Raw genomic sequence first — 25,293 nt, forward strand, 5'->3', positions numbered from 1 at the left:
TTCCTTTTTGTCACTGGACCAGATCTGGTGTGAGCACTTCTGATGCAAACCTTCACATGATTTTTACAGTCACTTGAATATTAATGAGATTTTTTATTTTCATTAAATATTTTTGTTAACAACTGGTCTCACACAATATAAATATTTGAGGCAATTGAATAAAAATTATTACACGTAGTGTTGCAGTTAGTTTGAGATTTTTATTCAAAACAATGCACACCACTTCCCATATCTAGATGTAATTGAGAATAGAATTTTTAATCCTTTGTGTATAACTTTATACATCCTGATTCATATTAATATCAATGAGACTGCAAAATAAACACCAATACAAAACTGAAATCTGTATCATACTGTATGCTGTTATATGTTATTAAACAACACATTTTAAAATAGTTGTTTGAAATCTAAAAGAAAAAACCATTAAAGCACAAAAATTAGAAGGGAAAATGGAAAATTTATGCCTTTTGAGAAATCTTTATCAAAGAACAAACTGACAGTCTTATTTTAGTTTGTGTTCTTTGCACTGAACTGAGGCTTTTCAATGTATGGGAGGGGAAATGTGATGGGAGGAAGAATTCAGAACACTGATTTAGACCCTTATACATTTGTACATCCCCTCTCTCTGCAGTTTAAAATCTATTTTTAAACTAAGAAGAAGAAGTTAAAACACTTACTGAAGTATTAATCCAGCTATTGACTTCTTAGCTTTCATGAGTCTATCAGCTATTACTGTTTCAATATGTAAATACGAGAGAGCTAGGACACGACAAACTATTACAGTCATTTTTATTAATATCCAAACTTCAGTGACTGCAAACACAAAGATTAGAATGAAATTAATGGATGGTCTGTATGTGGAAGGACTGCTGGATCTCATCCTAAAGTGATAACCAAGAGATTGTAAATAATATAAATACTGGGCCAACTCCTAAATCCATCTTATTCAGTTTTCAGTCTGTCCTTACTCAGGCTAAACTTCCATTTAAGGAAAGCTTGCCTGAGTAAGATGAATATAACTGAATTCAAGAGACAGTTATATTTAGGAATCAAACCTGTGTGTAAAAATGTTTAACAAGTAACAAGATTACTGTTCCTGAAATAAAACTAGAGAAAATATATTTTAAAATATTTTTTTACTTTTTTTAATTTCAATGGGATGACTCCTACTTAATATAGGACATGTGCTTAACTCTCTCTCTTAATCAGAGCCATAACTGCCAAATGATGATGAAATTTATGCCTTAGGAGTAATTAATCTTTTGATATTGTTTTTTCTGGTTATTTTTCTTCTTGCCTTAATAAAACATTTGAAACAAACAAACCAAAATAAAATAAAAGGCAAATGTGGGTTGTAAATTGTCTTGGGAGGACTCAGGGGCAGATGTAATAACTGAAATTTCTTTTAACTCATTTTTTGAAGCTGTCCAGATTTCACACTGATGGTATTAATGGCCATTTTAAATGTAATTGTACTTGTGTTAAAACATCTTAAAAAAAAAAATTAAAATTGATTTGTATAGGCCTAATCCCTCTTTCAGTTAGATCTGTACAACGTGCCTGCACTGGTCTCAGAAGTGAATTTAAAAGGATTTAATCTTCCACTGTACTGTGTCGTGTGGTGAGCCCATGCTGTGCAGTGACCATGTGAGATGTCACAAGCTAAGTAGGGTCAGATACGCTAAGCAGAGTGAGGCCAGATCAGTACTAGTGTGGAAAATCTAAGTGCTTCAGGCAGTGGTTTTAGGGATCTAATAGGTGGCAATCTTCCCTGAGAATCAATACTGATCCAATACCTTAGCATGGTGTTCAGGGGTGAGGAGCCATCACTGGGATGGGATGTAAATCAAATGTTCTGATCAGTTGTGGTGAAGAGACATCCAATGGCATTTTTAGTAAAAGTAGACATGTTAATCCCTGTGTAGTGGCTCTGATAATTATAGTCTGCCTTCCCAAAACCCTTAAAGTGTCAATTAACTAAGGAAGAGCTCTGTGTAACTTGTAAAGCTTGAAAGCTGGTCTCTCTCACCAACAGAAGTAGGTTCAATAAAACATAATACCTCAGCCACCTTGTCTCTCTATGGTACTCTTCTTCACTTTGCCATAAACTGCTCTGCCTCGTTAAAACCAGGAGGAAGCTGCATTTTAATACTGGATGAAGCAATCCCTTTAAATCCATTGCATACCATTCCTCGCAGGGGTGTGGTGGGGCTTAATTAACAACCCCCTGGTATACACTTAATATTTAGATCAACCTAGATATGTTTCTCAGGAGTGTGAAAAATTCATACCCCATAACACCATAGTTATGTCGACCTAATCACAGCTATGCTGAGGCAACAATTCTTCTATCAACACTGCTACCACCGCTAGGTGAGTTGTAAGGTGTTTTAAAGTCAATGTAGGTAATAGATGCCACTGTAGCACCTGTAGTGTAGACATGCCCCAAGGGTCTGATTGTTCCCCTGACATTCGTGGGCAAAAGTATCATCTTAGCATTACAATCCTCTTTTTTGTTAGCGAGAGTCAGCTGTTTCCCTAGTATTGTGTCCCACATTCCTCACTCCTGTGCATGTTTCTTGATAGGGTCCAAGATCTGAGACTGAGAAGCGGCGGGGCTGGGAGGGAAGAAGAGGGAGACTCAGAGACCAAGTCAGGAGGACATGCATCATCATTTTTTTAACTCAAAGGGAATCATCTCAGATAGTAATACTGGCTGAGGCTACATTCATTTCTGAGTACAACCATTATGAAGACTGAAGCGCCAGTGGGGGTTGCTAGAGTATGTTTGTGGCTTCGAATCAGAGAACCATGTGGGTCTTCGGGACTGTTTACTCTTAGGAGAAGCCCTGTTAGCACTTTGGCCATGCTGATGAGTTGCCAGAGGAAGATGTGATGCAACCTGGCCCTTTCTTTGTAAAGCATTTTGAGCCTAAGTGGAAAGGTGCTTCAGAAGTGCAAAGTGATATTATTATACATAACCATTTTATTTGACTAAATTTGAATGTTTAATTCTTAAAGTGAGTATTTAGATGTTTAGATTAAACTAATGTTTAATTAGTAAAGTGAGAAAGCACAGACTTTACTGCTGTTTCGGAGACACTAGGATACAGGAACTGTTAGCGGTCTGCACATTCCTGAAACTGTTAGGGGTCTGCACATTCCTGAAACTTCTTATCGGGTTAAGTAACGCATAGCGGACATGACGAAATGGAATTATCAAGGCCCACAAGAAAGAGTTTTTCTCTTTGTGCCATAAAGATTTATGCAGATAATGGCAACACATTCGCAACGATTAGGGTGACCAGACAGCAAATGTGAAAAATTGGGACGGGGGCGGGGGGTAATAGGAACCTATATAAGAAAAAGACCCAAAAATCATGACTGTCCCTATAAAATCGGGACATCTGGTCACCCTAACAACGATACCTCCCGGATAATCATTAATACTTGGTATAAAATTGATGTTTGCTTCAGAATTCTGATGGTGTATTTTCTCCACGAGTGAAACTGCTGAAAAATCTACTTTTACATTAATTCACTAGGCTTTGTAAACCACACAGAGTTCTTTATCACATCTTTGCCTTAAAATAGAGCGATATTAAACTATATTAAAACTATGCCAAAGGGGGTTTAAAAATATTCTAGAAGACGGAGAAGTTTGAAACTGTTCAATGAAACCATTCCATTGTACAAAACACATCAACTTATAACAACAGTGTGGTACTCACAGGCTTTCTGACATCTGGCAGGGTAATCCATAATGGAAAAACAATGGGGAAAACAGCAAGATACATGACCTGTTTGCGTAGGGTATCAGGCCAGGCCAGGCTGAGAGGCTGCTCTTCATCATTGTCTTCTGAATTCTGTCATAAAAATGGAAGTGAATAGAAGGTAAGTTGGGTGAATAAAGTCAGCGATCTCTTAGGAGAAAGTCATGTGAACTTCATGCTTCGAAGAAAGACTCATTGGATGCAGCTATATTACAACTATTGGGCATGAATTGCCAGTGTTGGTGCAGGAAGGTGCAAGCTGCACCAGCCTGTGTCCCTAAAGAAGGGCAGATTATGTTTACAATGCCAGGTAGGTGATAGCATCCAGGGGGGTGGAGCACTAAACTGCAACTGGAGCTTCACATGAATCCTGCTGGCAAAGGCTGCCTGGGGATGCAATGAATCAGTGGCCCCTCCATTGCCAATGCTAGCCATTCTTTGGGATTGCACTGACCAGCTTCAGGCATCCTGGCAGAGTGGGGATATAGCCCAATGGCTAGTTTGCTTTATTATATTCATTGCTACTGTAGTGCTAGCTCATCATCATTATATTTGCTGCTTTGCCTTATATTCAGCAGTAATGCAAGAAACCTACAGGCCCATGTGCTGTAAGACATTAGCTTCAGCAAATCAGCATATATTTGTCTGAGACCTTTCACCTAGGTAAATGGAGCTAAAGCATAAGGTCCATGTATAACCGCGACCTTTAACATAAAGGATGCGTTAAAGCAGGTAGGCATAGGGGCTTTCCTAACTTCATACCCTTTTAAGCTTAACTGATACACCACAACTTAGAACTTGGAAAGAACCAAAATAACCAGCTAGGACAGAAATAACAAACGTGATACCTAACCACAAAAGGGCCATAGTAATGAATTGACATATATATAAAATTGAGATCATTGAAATACTAACCTTTAGAAAAAAGACACTCCAACATTAGTGAGATGAGAAAATACAAATAATAAGAAGGAAAAAATCTGCTACTGAATATGCATTGAATGTAACTGTGTCAGCATAACAAATTATAAAAGTGGCATCCCAGCCTAGGGGCAGTAGGAGAGAGATGTAGTCCTTGGGAGGTGCCAAAATGATGGCCACTGGTGATGATGGGGAAGGTGATGGTGTTGAGGACGATGATGGCTAACATTTCAGGTTGCTCTACAAGGGATGATGTGAGTATACGGATATGCAGATGTACATTCTGTAGTATCTCCATCTATCTTACTGAGTTGCGGTGTTTGTTACTGTGCTAAATGTATTAATAAACAAAAAGAGTTCCTATACTGTGAATGTCGCAACTGTGCACATCAGGGTTCCCAACTATATGCTAATTTGAATAATACTGGGCCTGATCTTGGGCAAGAACCTGTCAACCCTCAAAGTGATAACTGGGGATTCTTAAATAATCAATATAATTAATACATAATCGAAGAGCAGGCTACAGGGATTGTATTCATTTTGTGCCTCTGACACATCTCCAGACAGACTTCCACCACTGTTTCCTCCATTCTGGGTTATACTGGGTACAACTAGAGTAACCCAGGCCAGAATCAAGACCATCCATAATGTTTTGCCCTCTGACCTTTCAGCCGCACATCAATATTTTAGCAACTAACCAGCAAAACTTTAGGGAAAAACTCTCACTCACATGATGGATCTTCACTCCAATATTTTAATCTCGCTACACACAAGTGTTTTTGTTTGTTTTTACACCCTACTGTTAATTGCTTTTCAGCCACTTGTTTTACCACAGGATAAACTTGGAGGGACTTCTCCTGTGACATGGGATCTTTATGGCTGGCCACATTACTTTTCCTGTTTCTCTGCCCTCCTTTCACTCCTTAGCATGCAGGTGATGTCGGCCCCTTTAGGACTGCCATAGAATGCCACTAATGGGCATGACCTAGACTACTTTGACACTTACACCTGTTTTCTGGCCTTTTTGCCCAAGAGGCCAAATTCATTCTTGGTGTAACTCAAAGAGGCGATATTAATGAGGTTACACCAGTTCCAACTTACACTGCTGTGTAAGCCAACACAAAATTCAGCTTGAATGGTTCTGTCCCACAAAGGGCCTGATCCAACCCCCCCCCCCCCGAAAGTCTCCCACTGAGTTTAGTAAGAGAATGCCCAAAAAGCAATACATGGTATAAATTGAATTTTCCTCAGAGCATGCAGAGATGTGCCTACTTTTAAAAGTTATTTTAAAAAGAGATTAGAATTGAAATCTCAGACCTTTCTGAAAATTACATACTATTCTTCAAATAAGTTTATCCAGTGCTGTGGAACATTATCATCATGTTTCTATGAGTTAAGACTTTGTCTTAACAGTGCTTAGCTAAGGTTTTTAATAGTGCGGCAAGAGGCTGGTTTCAGAATCTACTATTTGGTTAGTTAATTGCACAGCTCTGTAATTTTGGGGGCTTATTAATAGTTCTGCTTCAAAATCCATTCCTAATTATCCAAATGTTTGGATGGACTAGAAAATCATGCATTTGAGGACTTTACAGTAACTCAAGGTTGTCCTCTCAATAAAGCGATCATTTAAAATGTTCCTATCAACACTAAGGGACACAAAGCCTGATTCTGATCTAAGTTTTCCCAGTTTTACATCTGTATCGCTCCATTAGCTTCACTAGAGTTTTGACAAATTTACATAGATACAATCAAGCCCATATCCACAGTCCCCTCTTGATGTGTTCGTAAATGCAGCTGTCTTACCAATTATACACACGTTAAGAGAAGACCATTTCTTGTTAGTCCCTGTATGTCTAGAAATCCCCAAGTAATCTGAGCGATGAAAAAATGACAGTGAACTGAAGAGTCACAGATATTTATCACGACAAGTTTTATGAACAGATATGGGTACAATTTGTCATACTCTCTCCAGAGAACATTAAGCATCTGAATAGTTTAAGAGATTGGCGTGTCCTTTTATCTTTCTGTACACTGCCAAAGCAGGCAGCTGCTCAGCACTTCATTTCCATAATCTGTTGCAGTTTGACCTCTTTAGAAAACCTGTGCAGGTGCAAGACCACTTCCTTCAAACCAAATCTGTTCTCTGTCTCCAGATTCTGGTAGAAGCTACTAGGGGTGGGAGAATCAGATGAGGCTAGATACCTAGTTTTGAAATAATGATTATTGAGGTAAAAGAGGAGCACAAAAGAAGCAATTGAAAGGTTGCCTAGGTAACTCTTTCTGAGTGGTTTGGGTATATTTCAAGCAGCAAACTCAGCAGGAATAAACCTCCAAAAACACTAGTTTCAAAAATAGCACTGAATGACTAAGCATTTTCTGAATTATCATATTTAGAGATTAGCATTGATTAGTAATCTTCTTTAATCATGGTAACTCTGCACATATATTGATATGTATATGGACACACACATACATTTGTAGAACATGTAGATGTTCAACACACAATTCGTGCATGCAGTACTGTCCATTCTGATTATATGCCTTTTGATTCCGATTTTTCTTCTGTGTAAAGAGGACCAACTCCTCTGGTTTTTAGTAGAATTACTCATGATTTACCCAAGTGCTGATGAGTTCAGAATCAGACCTACTGTTGTCTTACATGGGCATAGAAAATATCGCAAACTATGAAACCTCAGAAGCTCATCACATAATTCTACACAGGGATGGAAAGGAGACTAATTAGAGTGACAAATTTGGAGCTGGTGACATGAAAAGCAAGTTCTCTGAACTAAATCAAAGTCTCTTCAATTCAAAACAAAACCTTTTACTGTTTGCACACACTGGGAAAACAGCATCATTTTATTCTCTGGTTTCTCTTCACCAGGATTTAGGCACAAGTCTGCAGTTTATGTGGCAAACAATTTAAAACTCACAGTTATAAAAAAATACAAAGAACCACAAGGCACCCACATGGTACTGCGAATGGCTATGGAATTATTAACAGGTGGCAGCTTCTGTAATTCTGCATGTGACTCTGGGTTCTAAGCAGAGATTTTGCAGACACTGCAGTAAAGGAAAAGGGAAGCAAACATTACAATTGGTTGCAGGTCTCTTATTCTGGTGAAAATACTTAGCAGAAGGATATTGTACACATCACAAGTAATTATAACCTTACTAGGTCTGAATACTGCCCTTAGTCATATGCATACGAGTTCCAGTGGCAACAATCGAAGCTGCGAATATATTATAATGGGCACAATTTGGTCTTTAAGGTCTAATCCTTCATTTCTAATTTGAAAGAGTAAAGGATGCAGATTCAGGGCTTGATTTGCAGAGTTAATGAGCTCCAACAACTCACATTGAAATCAACAGAAGCTGAAGATGTTCAGAATCGTTGAAAAATCTGACTAATGGGGAAAAGCAATACTGAGTTATCCACAAGAGGTTGGAGTGGAGAAAAGAAAAAAAAATCACCACGACTCTGAGACAGTATAAGTCTGTCTCGGAGTCAACTCATCCATTACACTCGGAGTCAACTCATCCATGAACAAACTAGGGAAATACAACCTAGATGGAGCTACTATAAGTTGGGTGCACAACTGGTTGGAAAACCATTCCTGAAGAGTAGTGACCAGTTGTTCACAGTCATGCTGGAAGGGCATATCAAGTGGGGTCCTGCAGGTATCAGTTCTGAGTCCAGTTCGGTTCAATATCTTCATCAGTGATTCAGATAATGGCATAGAGAGTACACTTACAAAGTCTGTGGTTGATACCATGCTGGGAGGGATTGCAAGTGCTTTGGAGGGTAGGATTAAAATTCAAAATGATCTAGAGAAACTGGAGAAATGGTCTGAAATAAATAGGATGAAATTCAATAAGGACAAATGCAAAGTACTCCACTTAGGAAGAAACAATCAGTTGCACACATACAAAATGAAAAATGACTGCTTAAGAAGGAGAACTGTGGAAAGGGACCTTGGAGTCAAAGTGGCTCACAAGCTAAATATGAGTCAACAGTGTAACACTGTTTCAAAAAAAGCAAACATCATTCTACACTGAATTAGCAAGTGTTGTAAGCAAGACACAAGAAATATTTCTTCTGCTCTATTCTGGGCTGATTAGGCCTCAACTGAAGTATCGTGTCCAGTTCTGGGTGCCACATTTCAGGAAAGATGTGGACAAATTGGAGAAAGTCTAGAAGTCTAGAAATATGACCTATGAGGGAAGATTGAAAAGACTGGTTTTTGTTTAGTCTGGAGAAAAGACGACTGAGGGTGGGCGGCATGATAACAGTTTTCAAGCACATAAAAAGTTGTTACAAGGACAAGCGAGAAATTTTTTTATCTTTAGTCTCTGAGGATAGAACAAGAAGCAAAAGCTTACATTGCAGCATGGGCAGTTTTGGCTGGACATTAGAAAAAAATTTCTAACTCTCAGGGTGGCTAAGCACTGGAATAAATTGCCTAGGGAGGTTGTAGAATCTCTATCATTTAAGAGCAACGTAGACAAACACCTGTCAGGGATGATCTAGATGATACTTAGTTCTGCCTTGAGTGCAGGGGCTTGGCTAGATGACCTCCTGAGGTCTCTTTCAGTCCCACGATTCTATTATTCAATGATTCTATGAGTGAAATATCTCAAGCTAGACCAGTCAGAGATACTTGCAATATTTCTGAATTAAACCAGTCTGCGGGATAATTTTTTTTGGGAGTATTTTCAAGTGTAAATGGATTCTTTTTGTGTCCTTACTAAAATTCCTGGTTTTTAATAATTAATGATGACATTTCATTTTGATGATCCTTGGCTGGCTGTATGATCAGAAATCAATGTGCCAATCTAACAATACTAGGCATATTTCCCTCATGAAATGACAAGAAAGAAACAAAGCAAGAGGGCCAAAAGATTCATTCTCTGGTGAGATTCGGTTGAGAAAAATGTAAGCAGATACCAATCTAGCACAAAGGGCACTGCCAAGGAAGAATGCTAAAAAGATACTGTTGTGAAGTACTTAGATATCTTCATTGCCTGGATTCCTAAACTGAGCCTAATAACAACTGCAATTGCACAGAGGTCAGGTTAAAGTTGGGATGAAAATCAGGCCATACGTGTGTAAATGTCCATCTGTTCATTTGTGTAAGCAGACAGATGTGCCCACAAATTTTGCAGGTGCATTTTAAAGGCCTCATTTGAAAATGTGAATCAGAATATGCCAAGGAAAATATAACTATATATGTTATTCATGTTATGAATATAACTAATTCTTTAGTATTCTAGATAACCATCAGAATATATGAATTCTGTTTCTTTCAAACTGACTGCCTTAGTGAACTGTCAGTGAAGAGAATAACTTACCATTATATTCTTTATAGTCTTCCCCATTAAACTTATTTAATACCTGTCACAATAGAAGTTTTTTTTATTAAGAAATGTGTGAAATCTCTACAGTTGTTCATAATACAGTAACTGTACCAAAGATATTACATGAAAAGGTAATTTGTGCGGTTTACTTGCTACACAAATCTTAATCGTCTCACTGTCCCTTATGCTATGCTCCCTGCCCCTCTCCGCCTGCATGTTATATTCACTTGTTTTCTCTCATCTTATACTTAGACAGTAAGTTTTTTGGAGCAGGAACCATCTTTTTTTGTGTGTGTATGAACAGTGCCTAATACAATGACTGAGACTCCAGGTCAGTAGACCCCAAATTGTGGGGCATAGAGGAACATTTGGGGGACATGGCAGGGACTTGCCCAGCTCCAAAGGGGGGCAGGAAGAGAGTGCTGACCAGCCCCACTCTGCCCCCAGCTCTGCTCCAGCCCCACTCCCACCCCAGCTTGGGTCTCTAACCAAAGGCCCTGGCTCGCGACCACAGCTCTGGCCCCACTCCCAGCTGTGGCTCGTGATCACAGTTCCCGGAGAGGGCCCAGACAGGTTCCATTATGGGTAAGGAGGAGGTGCGATGGAAAAAAATTGAGGACCACTGCTGTAAGTGCTACCGCAATATATATAAATAAATAAATCAATAAAAATGTACTAAGAACTACACTAGACAGATATCCCGTTTACTTGTTACATTGTGGGTCAGTAGGGTATTTTTGCAACAACAAAAAAATCAAGTTTTTATTTTACAGAAATGAAGGTTGAGAAAATAATTTTCTAATGTGTCTAGTTTACTCATAATCAGGCCATTTCTGAGAAAACTTTACAGTGAAAAGTAACGACTGTATGACTCAGAGCATTTCAACAATGCCAACAGATGGTGACATTTCATCAGTAACTCTTTTGTTTATAACCAACAGATTATACCGATTCCCATCTGCCAAAATCATAGTGTATTCACTGCTTCTAGCAAACAGCAGAGAAGAATTGCCTGTTTAGATGCTTATGCTCAAAATATATTACTCAGGAAAAACAGTTGTTCATCTAGGACTGCAGCTGAAAACTGCATTTTGTTATGGATGTAAAAAAGTCTGAAAGACAAATAAAATAACCCACCTCAAAATTTATTAGTTTTCTCAAGTGTGTAAATTCTTATTAACTGCTTACAATAAATTGATTACATCTTATAACAGGGATCTCATATGAGTTAAAAATATTAAGTTTTGAGGCTCATTATATTGTCCCAGATTAGATAAATTAGACAAGGACTATATATTTTTCTATATGTGCTTATCTCCTGTATAATGATTCCTGACACAGATAATCAGCACAGAATTAGCATCACGTTTCCATTGAAAATGGTAAAAAGGCAGACAGGGACCATTCATGATTCACTTTGATCATGCTGAAGGATAGATATCATATCATGTGTAAGAGTGTTCCTATCCATTTTCTGCTTCTTAGTGTTACAAAAGACAGTCATGGCTATTTGTTTCTAGACAGTAGACACCACCCACCAACATGACCTTTCTTAATGAGAGAATTAAGATAAAAATAGGATGACATCTCAAAATGTCGCCTGCCTTAAATTGATATCTTATTGTTCAATGTTAAGATCTGCTTTTGTTCTACAGGTTATTTTATGTCCTCACCAAGACAGAGAGGGAGGACAGTTAAGTGGGTTAAAATGCTAGTCTGGGTCTCAATTCTGCTCCACCATAGACTTTCTGGATGACCTTGGGCAGGTTATTTAGCCTCTGTCTCCCAATTCCTCATCTGTGAAATGGGAGGATAATAATACTTCTCCCTACTTAACAGAGGTGTTGCAAAGCTAAATAAATTAAAGTTTGTGAGGTGCTGAGTTCCTACAGTAGACATGTAGAGTACTGTATTACAAACTATGCTCAGCAGGCCTGCAAATGGAAATAGCAATCCTAGTGATCTGGAGATGCAACTGAAGAGTAAGCCTGTCTTGTAGCCTCTTTCCCACTGTCCTATTTTTCAAAAAAAAAAAGAGAGAAAAAAGTATACAGTAGTAAAAACATAGAACAGACCAGTAAATAGCCATGGGAATACAATGATCAATCCCATTTTATGACAGTGCAATGATCTCAAAGTTACATAAAAGTTAAGTTGACAAGAGAGATCTGCACAATTATTTCAGGATCAATGAAAAGGCAAAGGAGAAGATTTTCAGGCAGTAGAAAATATATGCGTACTGATCAAAAGAATATCAGGCACTTTGGGATATATTATTACCTTTCAACAAAGGCTTTTTCCTCTCTTCCCCTTTCTTTCCCAAATTCAAGCATTTAACATATTTTGGGAAACACATCCAAGTGACTGAGAACACGCCTATATTTAGATTCAAATCATGCTAATTTGATGAAAAGGGCCACACATTCCTTGGAAGGGAATAAATGCCTCAGACAAGAGCTTTGTCCTAAAATTCACTCATCATGTGTTGCTCTTTGGTGAAGAAAGCTAAATCCACTTTACCACAGTTGCTCAAGTAAGCTGTTTAGTAATCACACTGAAAACAATGAAGGTTTAGCGATGTGTTCTCATTGCATCCAAGGTGCCTTTTCTTTTCATGAAAAGTTATCTTTGAGATGGTTGGCATATATAAGTTTTCCAATTAGGTTTCCATGGAAACTAGTGAAAGGGTGTGTGTGTGTGTGTGTGTGTGGGAGGAGAAGGTGTTAACTTGAAATTGGATGTTATTTTTAGGAAAGCCACAGGTTAGAATGATTACAGCTGAAGTGGCTTAATCAAGTACTTGTTAAGGGAGATGGCGAGGGAGAACTTTCAGAAGAATCATTTCTCTATATGGCAACCTATAAAATATTTAATGAGATACCATCACTGTCCTTCTAGTCCTCTTTTCATTTTGTCAGACATGCTCAGTATTAAGCTATAAATATACCGTGTTATATAATAGAGCTTTCTCCTTCAAGGAAACTTGTTAAAGGTCAAAAGGAAAACTACAATAACTAGGACTAAATCCAAAGTAAGATGGAATACACTGCAAGAGGGAAGAAAGCCTAGGTTGGTCAGGACAAAAAAAGGAACATTTTACAGATTGGATTGGAAAAAATTTATCTCAGTGTATGTTTTTCCTCTCAAGAGGGCTGAACCAACACTCACTAAAGTCAATAGGTGTCACTCCTTTTGACTTCAGTGGGACTTAGATTGGACCAAACATTAATATAACTGGCTTGGATTGGTGGACAGGGCTACAAGGGAAGGCCTCTCAAGACTTCTGCAAGCGGTGGCAGAATAACAGAGATCTGGGCTTATTCCATGGAGTCTGGCAAGAGGTGCAGCAGAACTTAGATCCTCTGCTGGAGAAAACTGGGGTCAGGAGGTGAGAATTTGAAGATAGGCCTGGGAAGAAAGGAAGGAGCAAGATACTGAGGATGGGGAAGAGAGAAAGATGAATGAGGAAGACGAGAGAGAAAGAAGGTCGGAAGTAGGGTGAAATCCATCCAGCCTTCTACAAGTGGTTTATAGGCCTTGTGCTTGGACTCTGCATAGGAGTGAATTTCAGCCAGAGAGTACAACACTAAAAAAAACAAAAGAGGGAAGGAAGGAGAAATTAGACTCAGGAAAAAGTGTACGAAAACAAAACAAAACAACAGAACTAGGGAGAAGGAAAAAGGAAAGGGAAAGAAGGAAGAATAAACAAGGGGGTCAGACAGAGTTACTTTTTAAAAATAAAGTATAATTTCAAAATGTTATAAAATAAAAAAAAGCAAAAAAATAAAATTTCCCTACTCCTCTAGCTTTAGCCTCAGATCACCCTAAGAAGCTCCAATTCTCTTCTTTTCTGGGATGCCTTTGCTCATTGTTTTAGTTTAAAAAAAGTATTTGTAAACAAGAAAAAAGAGCTTATCTATACACACTTCTAGGGATGGTATATGGAAAACAATCATTCCAGTATTCTGATTGTGGATGCATTTCACCTCAGACAAATGTGCATCAGATACAAAACTTCATAATACTATGTTTCTGATCTAAAGATTTAGATTGAGCTATCACAATTTGGACTAATGAAGGATAAAGTTGCCAGAAATGTGACCCTGTGTATTCTTGGCATGGGAACTGAATAAAAGAAATATGATATGGTAGGCACAAGACAGAAAACAATTAGTTTCCCTTGCAGATCTTGCTGGTTCAGAATGCAAACAGGCTATGATAGCATTCCATGATCCAGCTTCTGGCAGTAAAATTACATCCTGAGCACACTTGCTCCCCAGCCATCAGTTTTCAGAACAGCGGCTTTTCCCTGAAGGCAAATGTGGGGCTTGATCCTTCAAGGTGGAGTATGCCTCCGACACCCCTTACTTGCTGTGCCAGATAACTGGCAGAGAGCTAATGTAACACTCATTTTTTAAAATGGTTCCAGAAGCAGTCGTGGTAATTACAGGCTGGTAAGCATAAAGTACCAGGCAAATTGGTTGAAACTATAGTAAAGAAAAGGCTTATCAGACACACAGATTATCTTGATTTGTTGGGGAAGAGTCAACACGACATGTGTAAAGGGAAATCTTGCCTCAGCAATCTATTAGAATTCTTTGACAGGGTGAGCAAACGTGGAAAAGGGGGATCCAGTGGATATAGGGTACTAGGACTTTGAAAAGGTACCTCACCACTGGCTCTTAAGCAAAATAAGCTGTCATGGGATAAGAAGGCAGGTCATCTCATGGATCAGTAACTGGTTAAATGACAGGAAACAAAGGGTAGGAATAAATGGTCAGTTTTCAGAACGGAGAGAGGTAAATGGTGCTGTCCACAAGGGATCTGTGTTGGGACTGGTGCTGTTCAGCATATTCATGAATGACCTGGAAAAAGGGGTAAACAGTGAGATGTCAAAATTTGCAGATGATACAAAATTGCCCAAAATAGTTAAGTCCAAATCAGACTGCAAAGAGTTATGAAGGGATCTCACAAAACTGGGTGTTTGGGCAACAAAATAGCAGATGAAATTCAATGCTGATAAGTGCAAAGAAATGCGTATTTGAAAATATAATCCCAACTACATATGCAAAATGATGGGGTCTATATGAGCTGTTACCATTCAAGAACGAGATCTTGGAATCATTGTAGATAGTTCTCTGAAAGCATCTCTGCTCAATGTGCAGCAGCAGTCAAAAAAGCTAACAATGAAAGGAACCATTAGGAAAGGGATAGATAATAAGACAAAAAAATCATAATGCCACTATATAAATCCATGGAACGCCTACACCTGGAATACTGCATACAGTTCCGGTTGCCCACATCTAAGATGTATTAGAATTGGGAACGGGCACAGAGAAGAGCAACAAAAATGATTAGGGGGATGGAAAAGCTTCCATATGAGGAGAGATTAAAAAGACCGAGACTGTTAAAGGAGACGACTAAGGGGTGGATATTGGAGGTCTATAAAACCACAAATGGTGTGGATAAAGTGACTAAGTAAGTGATATTTACCCTTTCACATAGCACAAGAGCCAAGGGTCACCCAGTGAAATTAATAGGCACCAGGTTTAAAACAAACATAAGGAAGTACTTCACACAAAGCACAGTCAACTTGTGGAACTCACTGCCAGAGGCCAGAGTTGTAATGTGAAGGCCAGAATTATAACTGGATTTAAAAAGGAATTTGATAAATTCCTGGAAACTAGGTTCATCAATGGCTGTTAGCCAATGTGGTCAGAGACACAACTGCACACTCTTGTCCTTAAACTTCTGATTGCCAGATGCTGGGTCTAGGTGATAGGGGATGGATCATTCCATAATTGCTCTGTTCTGTTCATTCCCTCTGAAGCACCTGGTACTGAACATCTAGGAATACTGGCCTAGATGGACCATTGGTTTGACCCAATATGGCCATTATTACATTCTTATCAAGATCTTTGTGGGGGCAATTGCTCCTTTTACCTAAAATGCACCTTAATTTTCACCCTGCCCCCCACTCTTTTTATTTCCCATACCCTTTTTTTTCTGCCTCTCCTCTTCATCATCTCCTACTCGTCACTGAGTTTTTCTTCCACTCTATTCAATGCCTGTCTCTCCCGCTTCTGTCTGGTCTATGCTACTTTCCCAGCATTGACTGGGCACTTCTTCCTACTCTTTAGCTTTAGGGTAGTACCACAGTCAGGCCCAGCTAAGACAAATATTCTAACAGTGTTGGAGCCAAAGACAAGCAGGAGTACCTTTGACAAGGGTCAACGTGCAAAAAAGAGAATTAGTGTTTATCTGATTCTTACAGAAGTATTTTAATGTTATGACAATCATAGAGAAACAGAACATTTTTTTAAAATTCCAGCTTACACGGAATTTATATTTATACAAATATATTTTTATGGATAGTTAAGCAGTGACTGTTTTGAAGGGTTTATAGGGAGATATTGTTCCCACATATCCAACCTTGAGTTTATGAAAGGTTGGCACATGTCAGTATAAGATATGGCCTCTTCCTACCTCCCTTTCCCAGGGACCAATGCCTGCCTTAAAACACAAAGAAGATAATCTTTATTGTCATATACTTTCACTCTTTCTTTGTTTTAACCCCTAGGAATGGACAATCAAAGGAGTTGCTTCATTCCTATGGACCCCAAATCAGAATTCAACATATATATTTTATACTAATAACATTTTATCAAAGTATTAATTAAATGTTAACATGAGACCATGGGTGGAGACATTATGTAACCTGTTAACCACTGGCTAATGTGCCATCTTGTCTTGCTGCAAAACCTATCCCGGGGTATGGAACAGTCTACCCCGTCACTTTCCCCCGCCCATGGAAAATCTATATATTCTATTGTAATCAATTGATTGACAGTGTCTCTGAGCTTAATAAGCAAGGTGACACTCCACCAGTGCTGTGTGTAATAAACTCCTATGCTTGACCTCTACACAGTGTGGATTTATGTTCCTTCAGTTTCAAGTGGCAATCATTGGAAAAGAAGAAAAGTAGAGAGACTGTGGAAATGTCGCCAGCAGGGGTGGCTCCAGGTCTCAGCACGCCAAGTGCATGCTTGGGGCGGCTTGCTGGGGGGGGGCGCTCTGCTGGTCGCCAGGAGGGCGGCAGGCAGGTGGCCTTCAGAGGCTTACCTGTGGAGGGTCTGCTGGTCCCGTGGCTTCCGTGCCTGCGGGAGGTCCACCGGAGCCGCGGGACAGCGACCGGCAGAGCGCCCCCCGCAGCATGCTGCCGTGCTTGGGGCGGCGAAATGTCTAGAGCCGCCCCTGATTGCCAGGAAAGACTGCCTTAAAATGTAACTGCTGGTATTTATAGATTAATAAATTTCAAGGCCAGAAGGGACCATTGTAATCATCTGGTTCAACCTTATATGAAGCATATATCTTATAGAAAAACATCCAATCTTGGTTTAAAAATTGTCAGTGATGGGGAATCCAACACAATTCTTGGTAAATTGTTCCAATGGTTAATTACTCTTACTGTTAAAATTTTACACCTTATTTTCATTCTGAATTCATCTATCTAGCTTCAACTTCCAGCTGTAGTCCAGCTGAGTGGTGACAAAGACATGAATAACTGAGGCCAGGACACTGTCTAGTTGCTCTCTGCCTGTGCAAGTGAACCCCTAAAACTTTTCTTCCAGCCTGATGGAGCTGAAGGTGCAAAATTACTCATGCATTCTTTAGGTTGTAAGCTTCTGTACTCTTGACTGGGATGAATAATGCATCTCACCTCTAGTGCAGTGCCGTACATTTTGAGCATATACTAATGCCTGCAGGATCTGACATGAAAATTCCAAGCATTGCCTCACTAAAAGTTTTAAGTGGTTAGGAAAACAAAACAAAACAAAAACAAAAAACAAACCAAGCTTTGCTCAATATTGTAAACTTGCAATAATTTTATCTGCTTGTCCTGCAGTTATTTGAAATGAAACCATTAAATTTTCTGTCTTGGATGATGAGGCTGCTTGACCCATTTTTGAACTGGCATAGAATCCACTTATAATGCAAAATGACAACAACTGAACCTTTCTATGAGATACAATTGCTTTTCCTTCACTAATTTCTCAGGAGTTAGCTATAGGCAGGATCGATTTCCTTACTAAGTTATTGTAAACTGGATCCTTTAGAATATTCATGTGTGCCACAAAGTTATTATTCATCCACACCACAATAGGTTATTCAGTGCTATTGTAGGATAATAAAACTAACAATGAGCCTACTGAAATGGAATTAATAATATCACTCGCTGGATTTTTTTCTTTTCTTATACACATTTTTGCTTAATGTTAAAACCAGCCTCAACATTTATTTTGGTTCAGCAATGCATTCAGACTCTCAGAACATCTCCCAAGTGGACACTGAATACGGCTGATCTACACTGGGAACTTACATTGCCATAGCTACGTAGCTCAGGAATGTAAAAAATTCACACAACTGAGTGACGTAGTTAAGCCGACCTAACCTCTGGTGTAGACAGTGTTGGGTGAATGGAAAAATTCTTCTGTTGACCAGGGCTACCACCTTTTGGGGAGGTGGCTTACCTACACCAGTGGGAGAATCCCTCCTCTCAGCACAGATAATGTCTACACTGAAGCACTCCAGCAGTGCAGCTGGAGTTGTGCCGCTATAGTGTTTCAAGTGTAGACAATATTGATCTTAGCTACCTTATGAAAGCTGAATATTCTCCATGAATTAAGGTGTAATTTGTTGAGGATCCTTTTAAAAGGAGTGATACCCAACTACTTTGCTTATGGGGCATGTTTTGCTTGGCTGATGATGATTCTGTAGCATAGGGGGACCATCCATCTGGATGGCACAGTTTACAGAAACTGTAATTTACTGTGCAAATTGCCAGCATCCTCTTCTTTTGACCCAACATTCAACTTCCACTTTTCACAGTCTAATTAACCAGGATAATAAGGCAACATATTTTTCATGGTCTCTTTAGGTGGTCTTGTGAGCACATTATTCCATTCCTATCACCAGAGGTCAGATAACTCCATTAACAGAGAGGATTAAAGGCATTTGGCCGTATGTTGCGTTTTATAAAACACCTATGGGGTACAGCTCTCTTGTGATCTCTCCACCACTTGCTGTGTGAAATAAACAGAAACCTCTCCAGTTAGCAGAAATCACATCCAGTATCTTACTATACATCTTATGTTATTTTCAGGCTTGTAGACAAATATATGAATTCAGATGACTTCTCCCTTATAAATGCACTTTGACTATATTTTCTGTCCCTTGTAAGACATAACTATGTAGAGTGTTGCACTCAATAATATAATTTTGGTTTTCATAAACTTGCTTTTCGGCATTTCGTTCTTTTTTTTGTTAAAAGTGTCTCACCTAGGGCCTCCTCTAGCTCCATTGAAAAAAACTGCATTTGACTTCAATGAGAGCTGGATCAAGTCCCTAATGAACAACAACAACTTTTGGTCTAGAAATATTAACCAGAGATCAGAGTAGAAATAAAACAATGGTGTTACTGTTCCAAAAGCTACCCACATAATATCCTCCACCCATTTGAGTTGTCAAAATGAGATGCCATTCACAATAGATTAGACAGGTGTTTTAATATGACTGTGCAGCTCTCTGAGTTTGGTTCCCACTCAGTGGTGGGTCTTGTATATTCCTATAGGCTCTCCTAGGTTCCTCGACGGGGGAAAAAATAATCATCTTTACATATATCACACATCACCCATTTGTGGCATGAAACTGAGACACCATTCACAGTAAAATGTGTAAATCTGTGATTCTTCCTCTTTTTTTACATGAGGGATGAAATAGTTAACAATGGTGACATTTGAATGGTCAGCAGTGGGCATCAGAGTTAACACCTTACCAAGATGAATGGGGCAGTTCACATCTTTCAGAGCTATTGTTCCAGGCTCTCTGCTCATCTCTGCAACTCAGTTACACTTAATTCACGTATTTCAGGTTTTCTTCACCACCACAACTAGAGACTGTTTTATTTTTAAATTAAAAGATGAGATTCTGGGGAACATGATATTATCTTCACAGAAGTTCTGGAATAGTGTATAGGCATGTATCAGCTGTTTCCAAGCCCTGAGATAAACCTTTAGGAAGGATGCCATTCTCTGCCATAAGAGGTCCGACTATGGCCTCAGTCCTGTAAACTTTTATCCACATACTTAATTTTCACTGACTTTAATGGGACTACAAAAATGTGTGAAGTTAAACATTTGCAGGACTGAGGCATTGTATGTATACTTCTCAAAAATTAACTCTTGGGCTGTGCTAAAGTAGTTAAAACATTTATTAAGGCTATTTTCTATCCTGACATTTTGCTTTTCATCAAAATCACTATTTTCATACTGCAATTGTGAACTGTATCTTATCTCCTATAACTGCAGAGATAATTTTTGCTTGAAAATAGGCCACTCAAAATGGACTGTGTTCAAATTTTAATTAATATTTTTTGTAAAAATAAGACTTTTCATATTTGTAAGAGAATGGAAAATGCTTTCAAATTTCAAGGAATTTAAGTTTCAGTGTGACTACTTTATAGAAATGTGCAAAACAGCTGCCAGAATGAGGCTGAGGCGTCTAGGGTGGGAAGCAGTAGCAGAGTAGTGCTGAAGAGTAGAGATCTAAAGTAACAACAGGGATAGCATTTTCCTGCAGTTTCCCAATGTGGAGCAATTTTTGCTAGAACTTACCTAAGGAAAATGCTAAGAATTTGTCTGCATAGTTCAAACTTAAAGTAAACCACGGTATGAACTTCAGTGCCAAGAATTGCTTTTTACGAGGTTTTCTCTCTCCATGGTGCCTTGCGCTGTACCTTCAGGTCTAAGAGCATGAAACAGCAAGATCCTACTTGGTAAAAGCCAACTCACTAGCTTTCCAAAATAGCAGGAATATGTTTATCAGGGTAAAGAGAAAGAGAGAGAGAAAAAAATAAAAGACAGTAACCTCTTCAATTCCATGGGCAATGTTTCCATTTTGCACTGGTCCTGAACCATCATTTGGTGGTGTTACTTCAACTTCCACTTTTGTAGTATTTGGGAGTTCAATTTTTTCTGTAACATCATCCATAAATGAAAAAAAACAGAACAAAGTAATAGATAAAACACTGCACTCATATTTCAGTCTATTTGAATTATCAAGTGTTACTAGTGAACCGTTTATTTTTGTGTGATGCAATTCCTTTTCCTATGATCATTCAAGGAATCTTCTAAACAATAGGCATGCCAAAATTTCAGCTGTTATTATTAGATAAAGATGGTAATGGCCCGAAATCCTTGAACAATCAGAAGTCATGAGGAAGTGCTTCTAACAACAGCTGACACAATAAGACATATTTTATCTGATGTTGCTGTACAAAGAAGTAAATATAGCTGTGTAGTTGCATTACTGTTGTACTCAGATTTGTCCTGAATTAAAATCTGAGATCATAGCAGCAGTGCAAAGTGAAGTACATCTGAGATTATTTAACTGCTTGTGGGCTATTTTCCTCAGCATTATGCAATATTAACACAGTATTCCATCCAATTGCTTGACTCAGTGTCAAAGTGCATCTGGATACAGAGTAAGGTTATGGCAAGTGTCAAACTGATTCAGTTGTTACCAGATACATTTGATAGTTTTTTTTATTTTTTTCTACTGCAATGAACATGAAGTGGTAAAGCAGTGGCTAAAAGAAACACGAAGGTGACTTAAGTTGTTGTTGTTGTTTTAACAATGTATAAGTTCTGAGCTGAACATTCTTTTTGAAAAAAACAGAATAAATGGGGTTGTGTAGGGGTTATATACAGGGCTGGGAAGCATGGATTTTTTCCAGTTCATAGTCAGGATATAGAGAAGCTGTGCAGTAACTCTGTGGCTGCTATTGCAGACTGCAGGTAACAGTACCCACTATACAACCAGTCCACAAACCTTTTGACTAGTGGATTAGCAGTGTGTACAAACCTACCAGCCACAAGCCTGTTCCTTCTATGGCCCAGCCCCAGTCCTTTCCCCAAAAGAAAGTTACCTTGCAGCAATACTCTGCAACAGGCTACTATGAACCCCTCATTGCAATCTCCCCCTTGCACAACAGAACCATTGCTATCAAGGTTTGTGTGTCAATGCAAGATAGGTAGGATTTGCCTCTGACAGACCACATTGCTTGCAGCAACAATCATAATACCTATCTGAAGGCAACATTTTGCTCTTAGATACACACGATAGATCTCAAATCCTATATTCTCTTCTCTTCTCCTGGCAAGTGTGGAGATACATGACCCACATAAAATGCACATTTATTTCAGGTGTATGGAAAATGTATGTAAGTGTCCAAACAGCACAGCTGGTAGATCTCAGTGAGTATTCTCCACATGCAGAGAGAACCCAATACCAGAGTCAAATGGCCTGGTAATGTTCTAAATAAATTAAGTATCACTGTCAAAATTTGGCCCTTATACCTGCCAAACATCAGTGAAGTCAATGGGGTTCCAGGGACATAACTGAGGATAGAATTTGCCTCTGTATTTTTATCAATCTTACTTGAGAACATTTCCAAAATTAGTGCTATGTTCTTTTCTCCAACCTTGCACAACAGCTCTCTGGATGTTTTATTCTGTTTTCTCTCCATGCACAGAACTCTAATTCATGTCTACGGGGGTTTCGTGCACAATTCTTCAGAATAAAATACATGGATGAGAGAGGAAAATTTAGCCCTATTTGGCTCAAATGACTGACTCTAATGGCCTACCAGAAATGAATGGGTCAAAATCCAGAGTAAATCTTGTAATGTCACTGGAGTTATTCTGCATTTACACTTGTACAGCTTGAATCTGACCCACTGTATGAATAGTCCATTGAGCAAACTATGAGCCAGATTTTTCACTCAGTTATACCAGTCCAACCCATTTGGAGTTGCAGGTGCTAAGCATCTCTGAAAATCAGGTTCCCATTTGGGAGTCCAGATATGGATTTAGAGGGGTAACTTCAGGCACTCAAGTCTGAAAAAATGTAGGTTTATTTATTTTCTTGGGTAAGTAAAGTAACACATAGCAAATATACCCCAAACAATAAGAAATTATTCTGTACTCTTATACTTACCAGCATGATTAGCAGCCCCGTTCCATCTTTCACTGTCTTCCACCTGGCACTTCTTTTTGGCAATCTTATGAAGAATTGAGGCCTTCTCTTTGAACTTTCCTAAAAGAAAACATTGTCATTGTTCAAGTGCAGCCATTCTGAGATGCTACATTTCTCTGTAATAACGTCCTGCTTTTGCTCTATAAATCAAAACCAAGAATTAATTTCTATCCATCCCAAATAGCTAGTTAACTCATTATTAAACATTGTTTGACATTCATGCATATGCATATTTTTGTTTCTTACAGAGTTAAGAATTTAAAAAGATGTTTGTTCATGCCCTAAAACTCAAAGAGAATAAAAACATATATTATTTTTCTGGTGATACAGTCAATCAAGTTTGCATAACAAATGTGCTAGTATAAAAAATGAAAGACGAATAGCAAATAAATAAAAATGCTATAAATAAAAACCACATTTCTTGTCTGATATAGGAACATAGGAATTGCCATACTAGATGCGATCTGTGGTCCATCTAGTCCAGTATTTTGTCCCCAGTACTGACCATTACCAGATATTTCTGAAAAAATGTAAGAACCCCGATAATGAAATAACCTTCCCATAGGCTAATTTTATTCCCAATCCCTGCCAGTTAGTACTACATTGTTCTCTACAATCTTGTACAATAGCTCACTGCGTGTCTTTTAATGGTTGGTTTATGCCCTGTAGTATCATAGTTTATGTTCCTTGTATGTTTTTATGATAATATATGTGTTTATGATTTCTCTCTTCTGTCTCCTTCCTCCTTCATTGTAAATATTACTGATTAAGTAGAATGTAGGCTTAATTCAAAACAAACATATGATATGAAAGTCCTATCCTACAATTCTTGCTCTCCCTAAACTCCCACTGAAATCAGTTGGAGTTCTGGGGGTGCAAAGACTTGCATGGTTTAGGACAAAAAGGTATTTCATTAAAATCAAGCAATACAACCTAAAGGATGCATACTGTCAATTAACTACAGAAAGAAAAGAGAAGCCAGGCATAAACAAACTTTGATTTAAGTTAGAATGTCACCATTTCCAAATGTAAGTCATAATTATAATAAAATCAGCCTGTGCTGTTTACATGAAATGGACAAATTAATCAGAGGTCTAAAATAAAATAAAATAAATACCGCCTCTGCTCTCCTCCTTAAAAAAACTGGGAATATTTAGGAAGCTGGATACAATAATGGAATAATTACACGCTAATGCGCCAACAGGTCAGCAACAATCATTTATGTGGGAATGGAATAAATGGTCAACCACAATCCACCTGGTGGGAAAAATAATAAAAGAATCTTATGAAAAGTCATGAGTTTTGCCCTTTCAGTTGCACGTATTATTCCAGAAACATCACAGAAACAATAATGTGTTCAGCCAGAAGAACGGTAGGGAATATCATAGGCAGTTTCTTTTTCAGTTGCTAAAAAATGTATAAGGGGATTTTGAAATTCTTTGCTATATAGTGCAGAAGGTGAAACAGAACCATCTGCAGAACAGAGGCAGCAAAAAATAAGAGGCCAGCTCACCTCTTCATTGTGCAGGGTCAATGCCAGAGAATATAATTCAAAGACACAGAGGAAGAAGAGACAGAAAGTTGAATAAAGAAAAAAGGATAGAGAAAGGGAAGAGCCTGTAGTGTGAGATGAACTGAAGAGATTAATTGTTTAGCCTAACCAAAAGAAGGCTAAGGGGGGATATCATGGCTCTTTATAAATATATCAGAGGGATAAATATCAGGGAGGGAGAGGAATTCTTTAAGCTTAGTACCAATGTGGACACAAGAACAAATGGATATAAACTGAACACTAGGAAGTTTAGACTTGAAATTAGACGAAGGTTTCTTACCATTAGAAGAGTGAAGTTCTGGAACAGCCTTCCAACGGGAGTAGTGGGGGCAAAAGACATATCTGGCTTCAAGACTAAGCTTGATAAGTTTACGGAGGGGATGGTATGATGGGATAGCCTAATTTTGTCAATTAATTCATCTTTGATTATCAGCAGGTAAATATGACCAATGGTCTGTGATGGGATGTTAGATGGGGTGGGATTTGAGTTACTACAGAGAATTCTTTCCTGGGTGCTGGCTGATGAGTCTTGCCCACATGTTCAGGGTTTAACTGATCACCATATTTGGGATTGGGAAGGAATTTTCCTCCAGG

The 25,293-nt window shown here is 38.6% G+C and overlaps 1 protein-coding gene across 1 annotated transcript in view; it reads right to left on the reverse strand.

Annotated features, from left to right (window-relative positions):
* SLC24A2 (solute carrier family 24 member 2) overlaps positions 1–25,293 on the reverse strand; it is a 189,697-nt gene that overhangs the window by 27,037 nt on the left and 137,367 nt on the right. Inside the window, 3 exon segments of the mRNA XM_030567450.1 lie at positions 3,732–3,866; positions 20,979–21,085; positions 23,109–23,207. Coding sequence (XP_030423310.1) covers positions 3,732–3,866; positions 20,979–21,085; positions 23,109–23,207 — 341 coding nt within the window.

This window comes from Gopherus evgoodei, chromosome 6, assembly GCF_007399415.2.
Source record: "Gopherus evgoodei ecotype Sinaloan lineage chromosome 6, rGopEvg1_v1.p, whole genome shotgun sequence".
Classification (NCBI taxonomy): domain Eukaryota; kingdom Metazoa; phylum Chordata; order Testudines; family Testudinidae; genus Gopherus; species Gopherus evgoodei.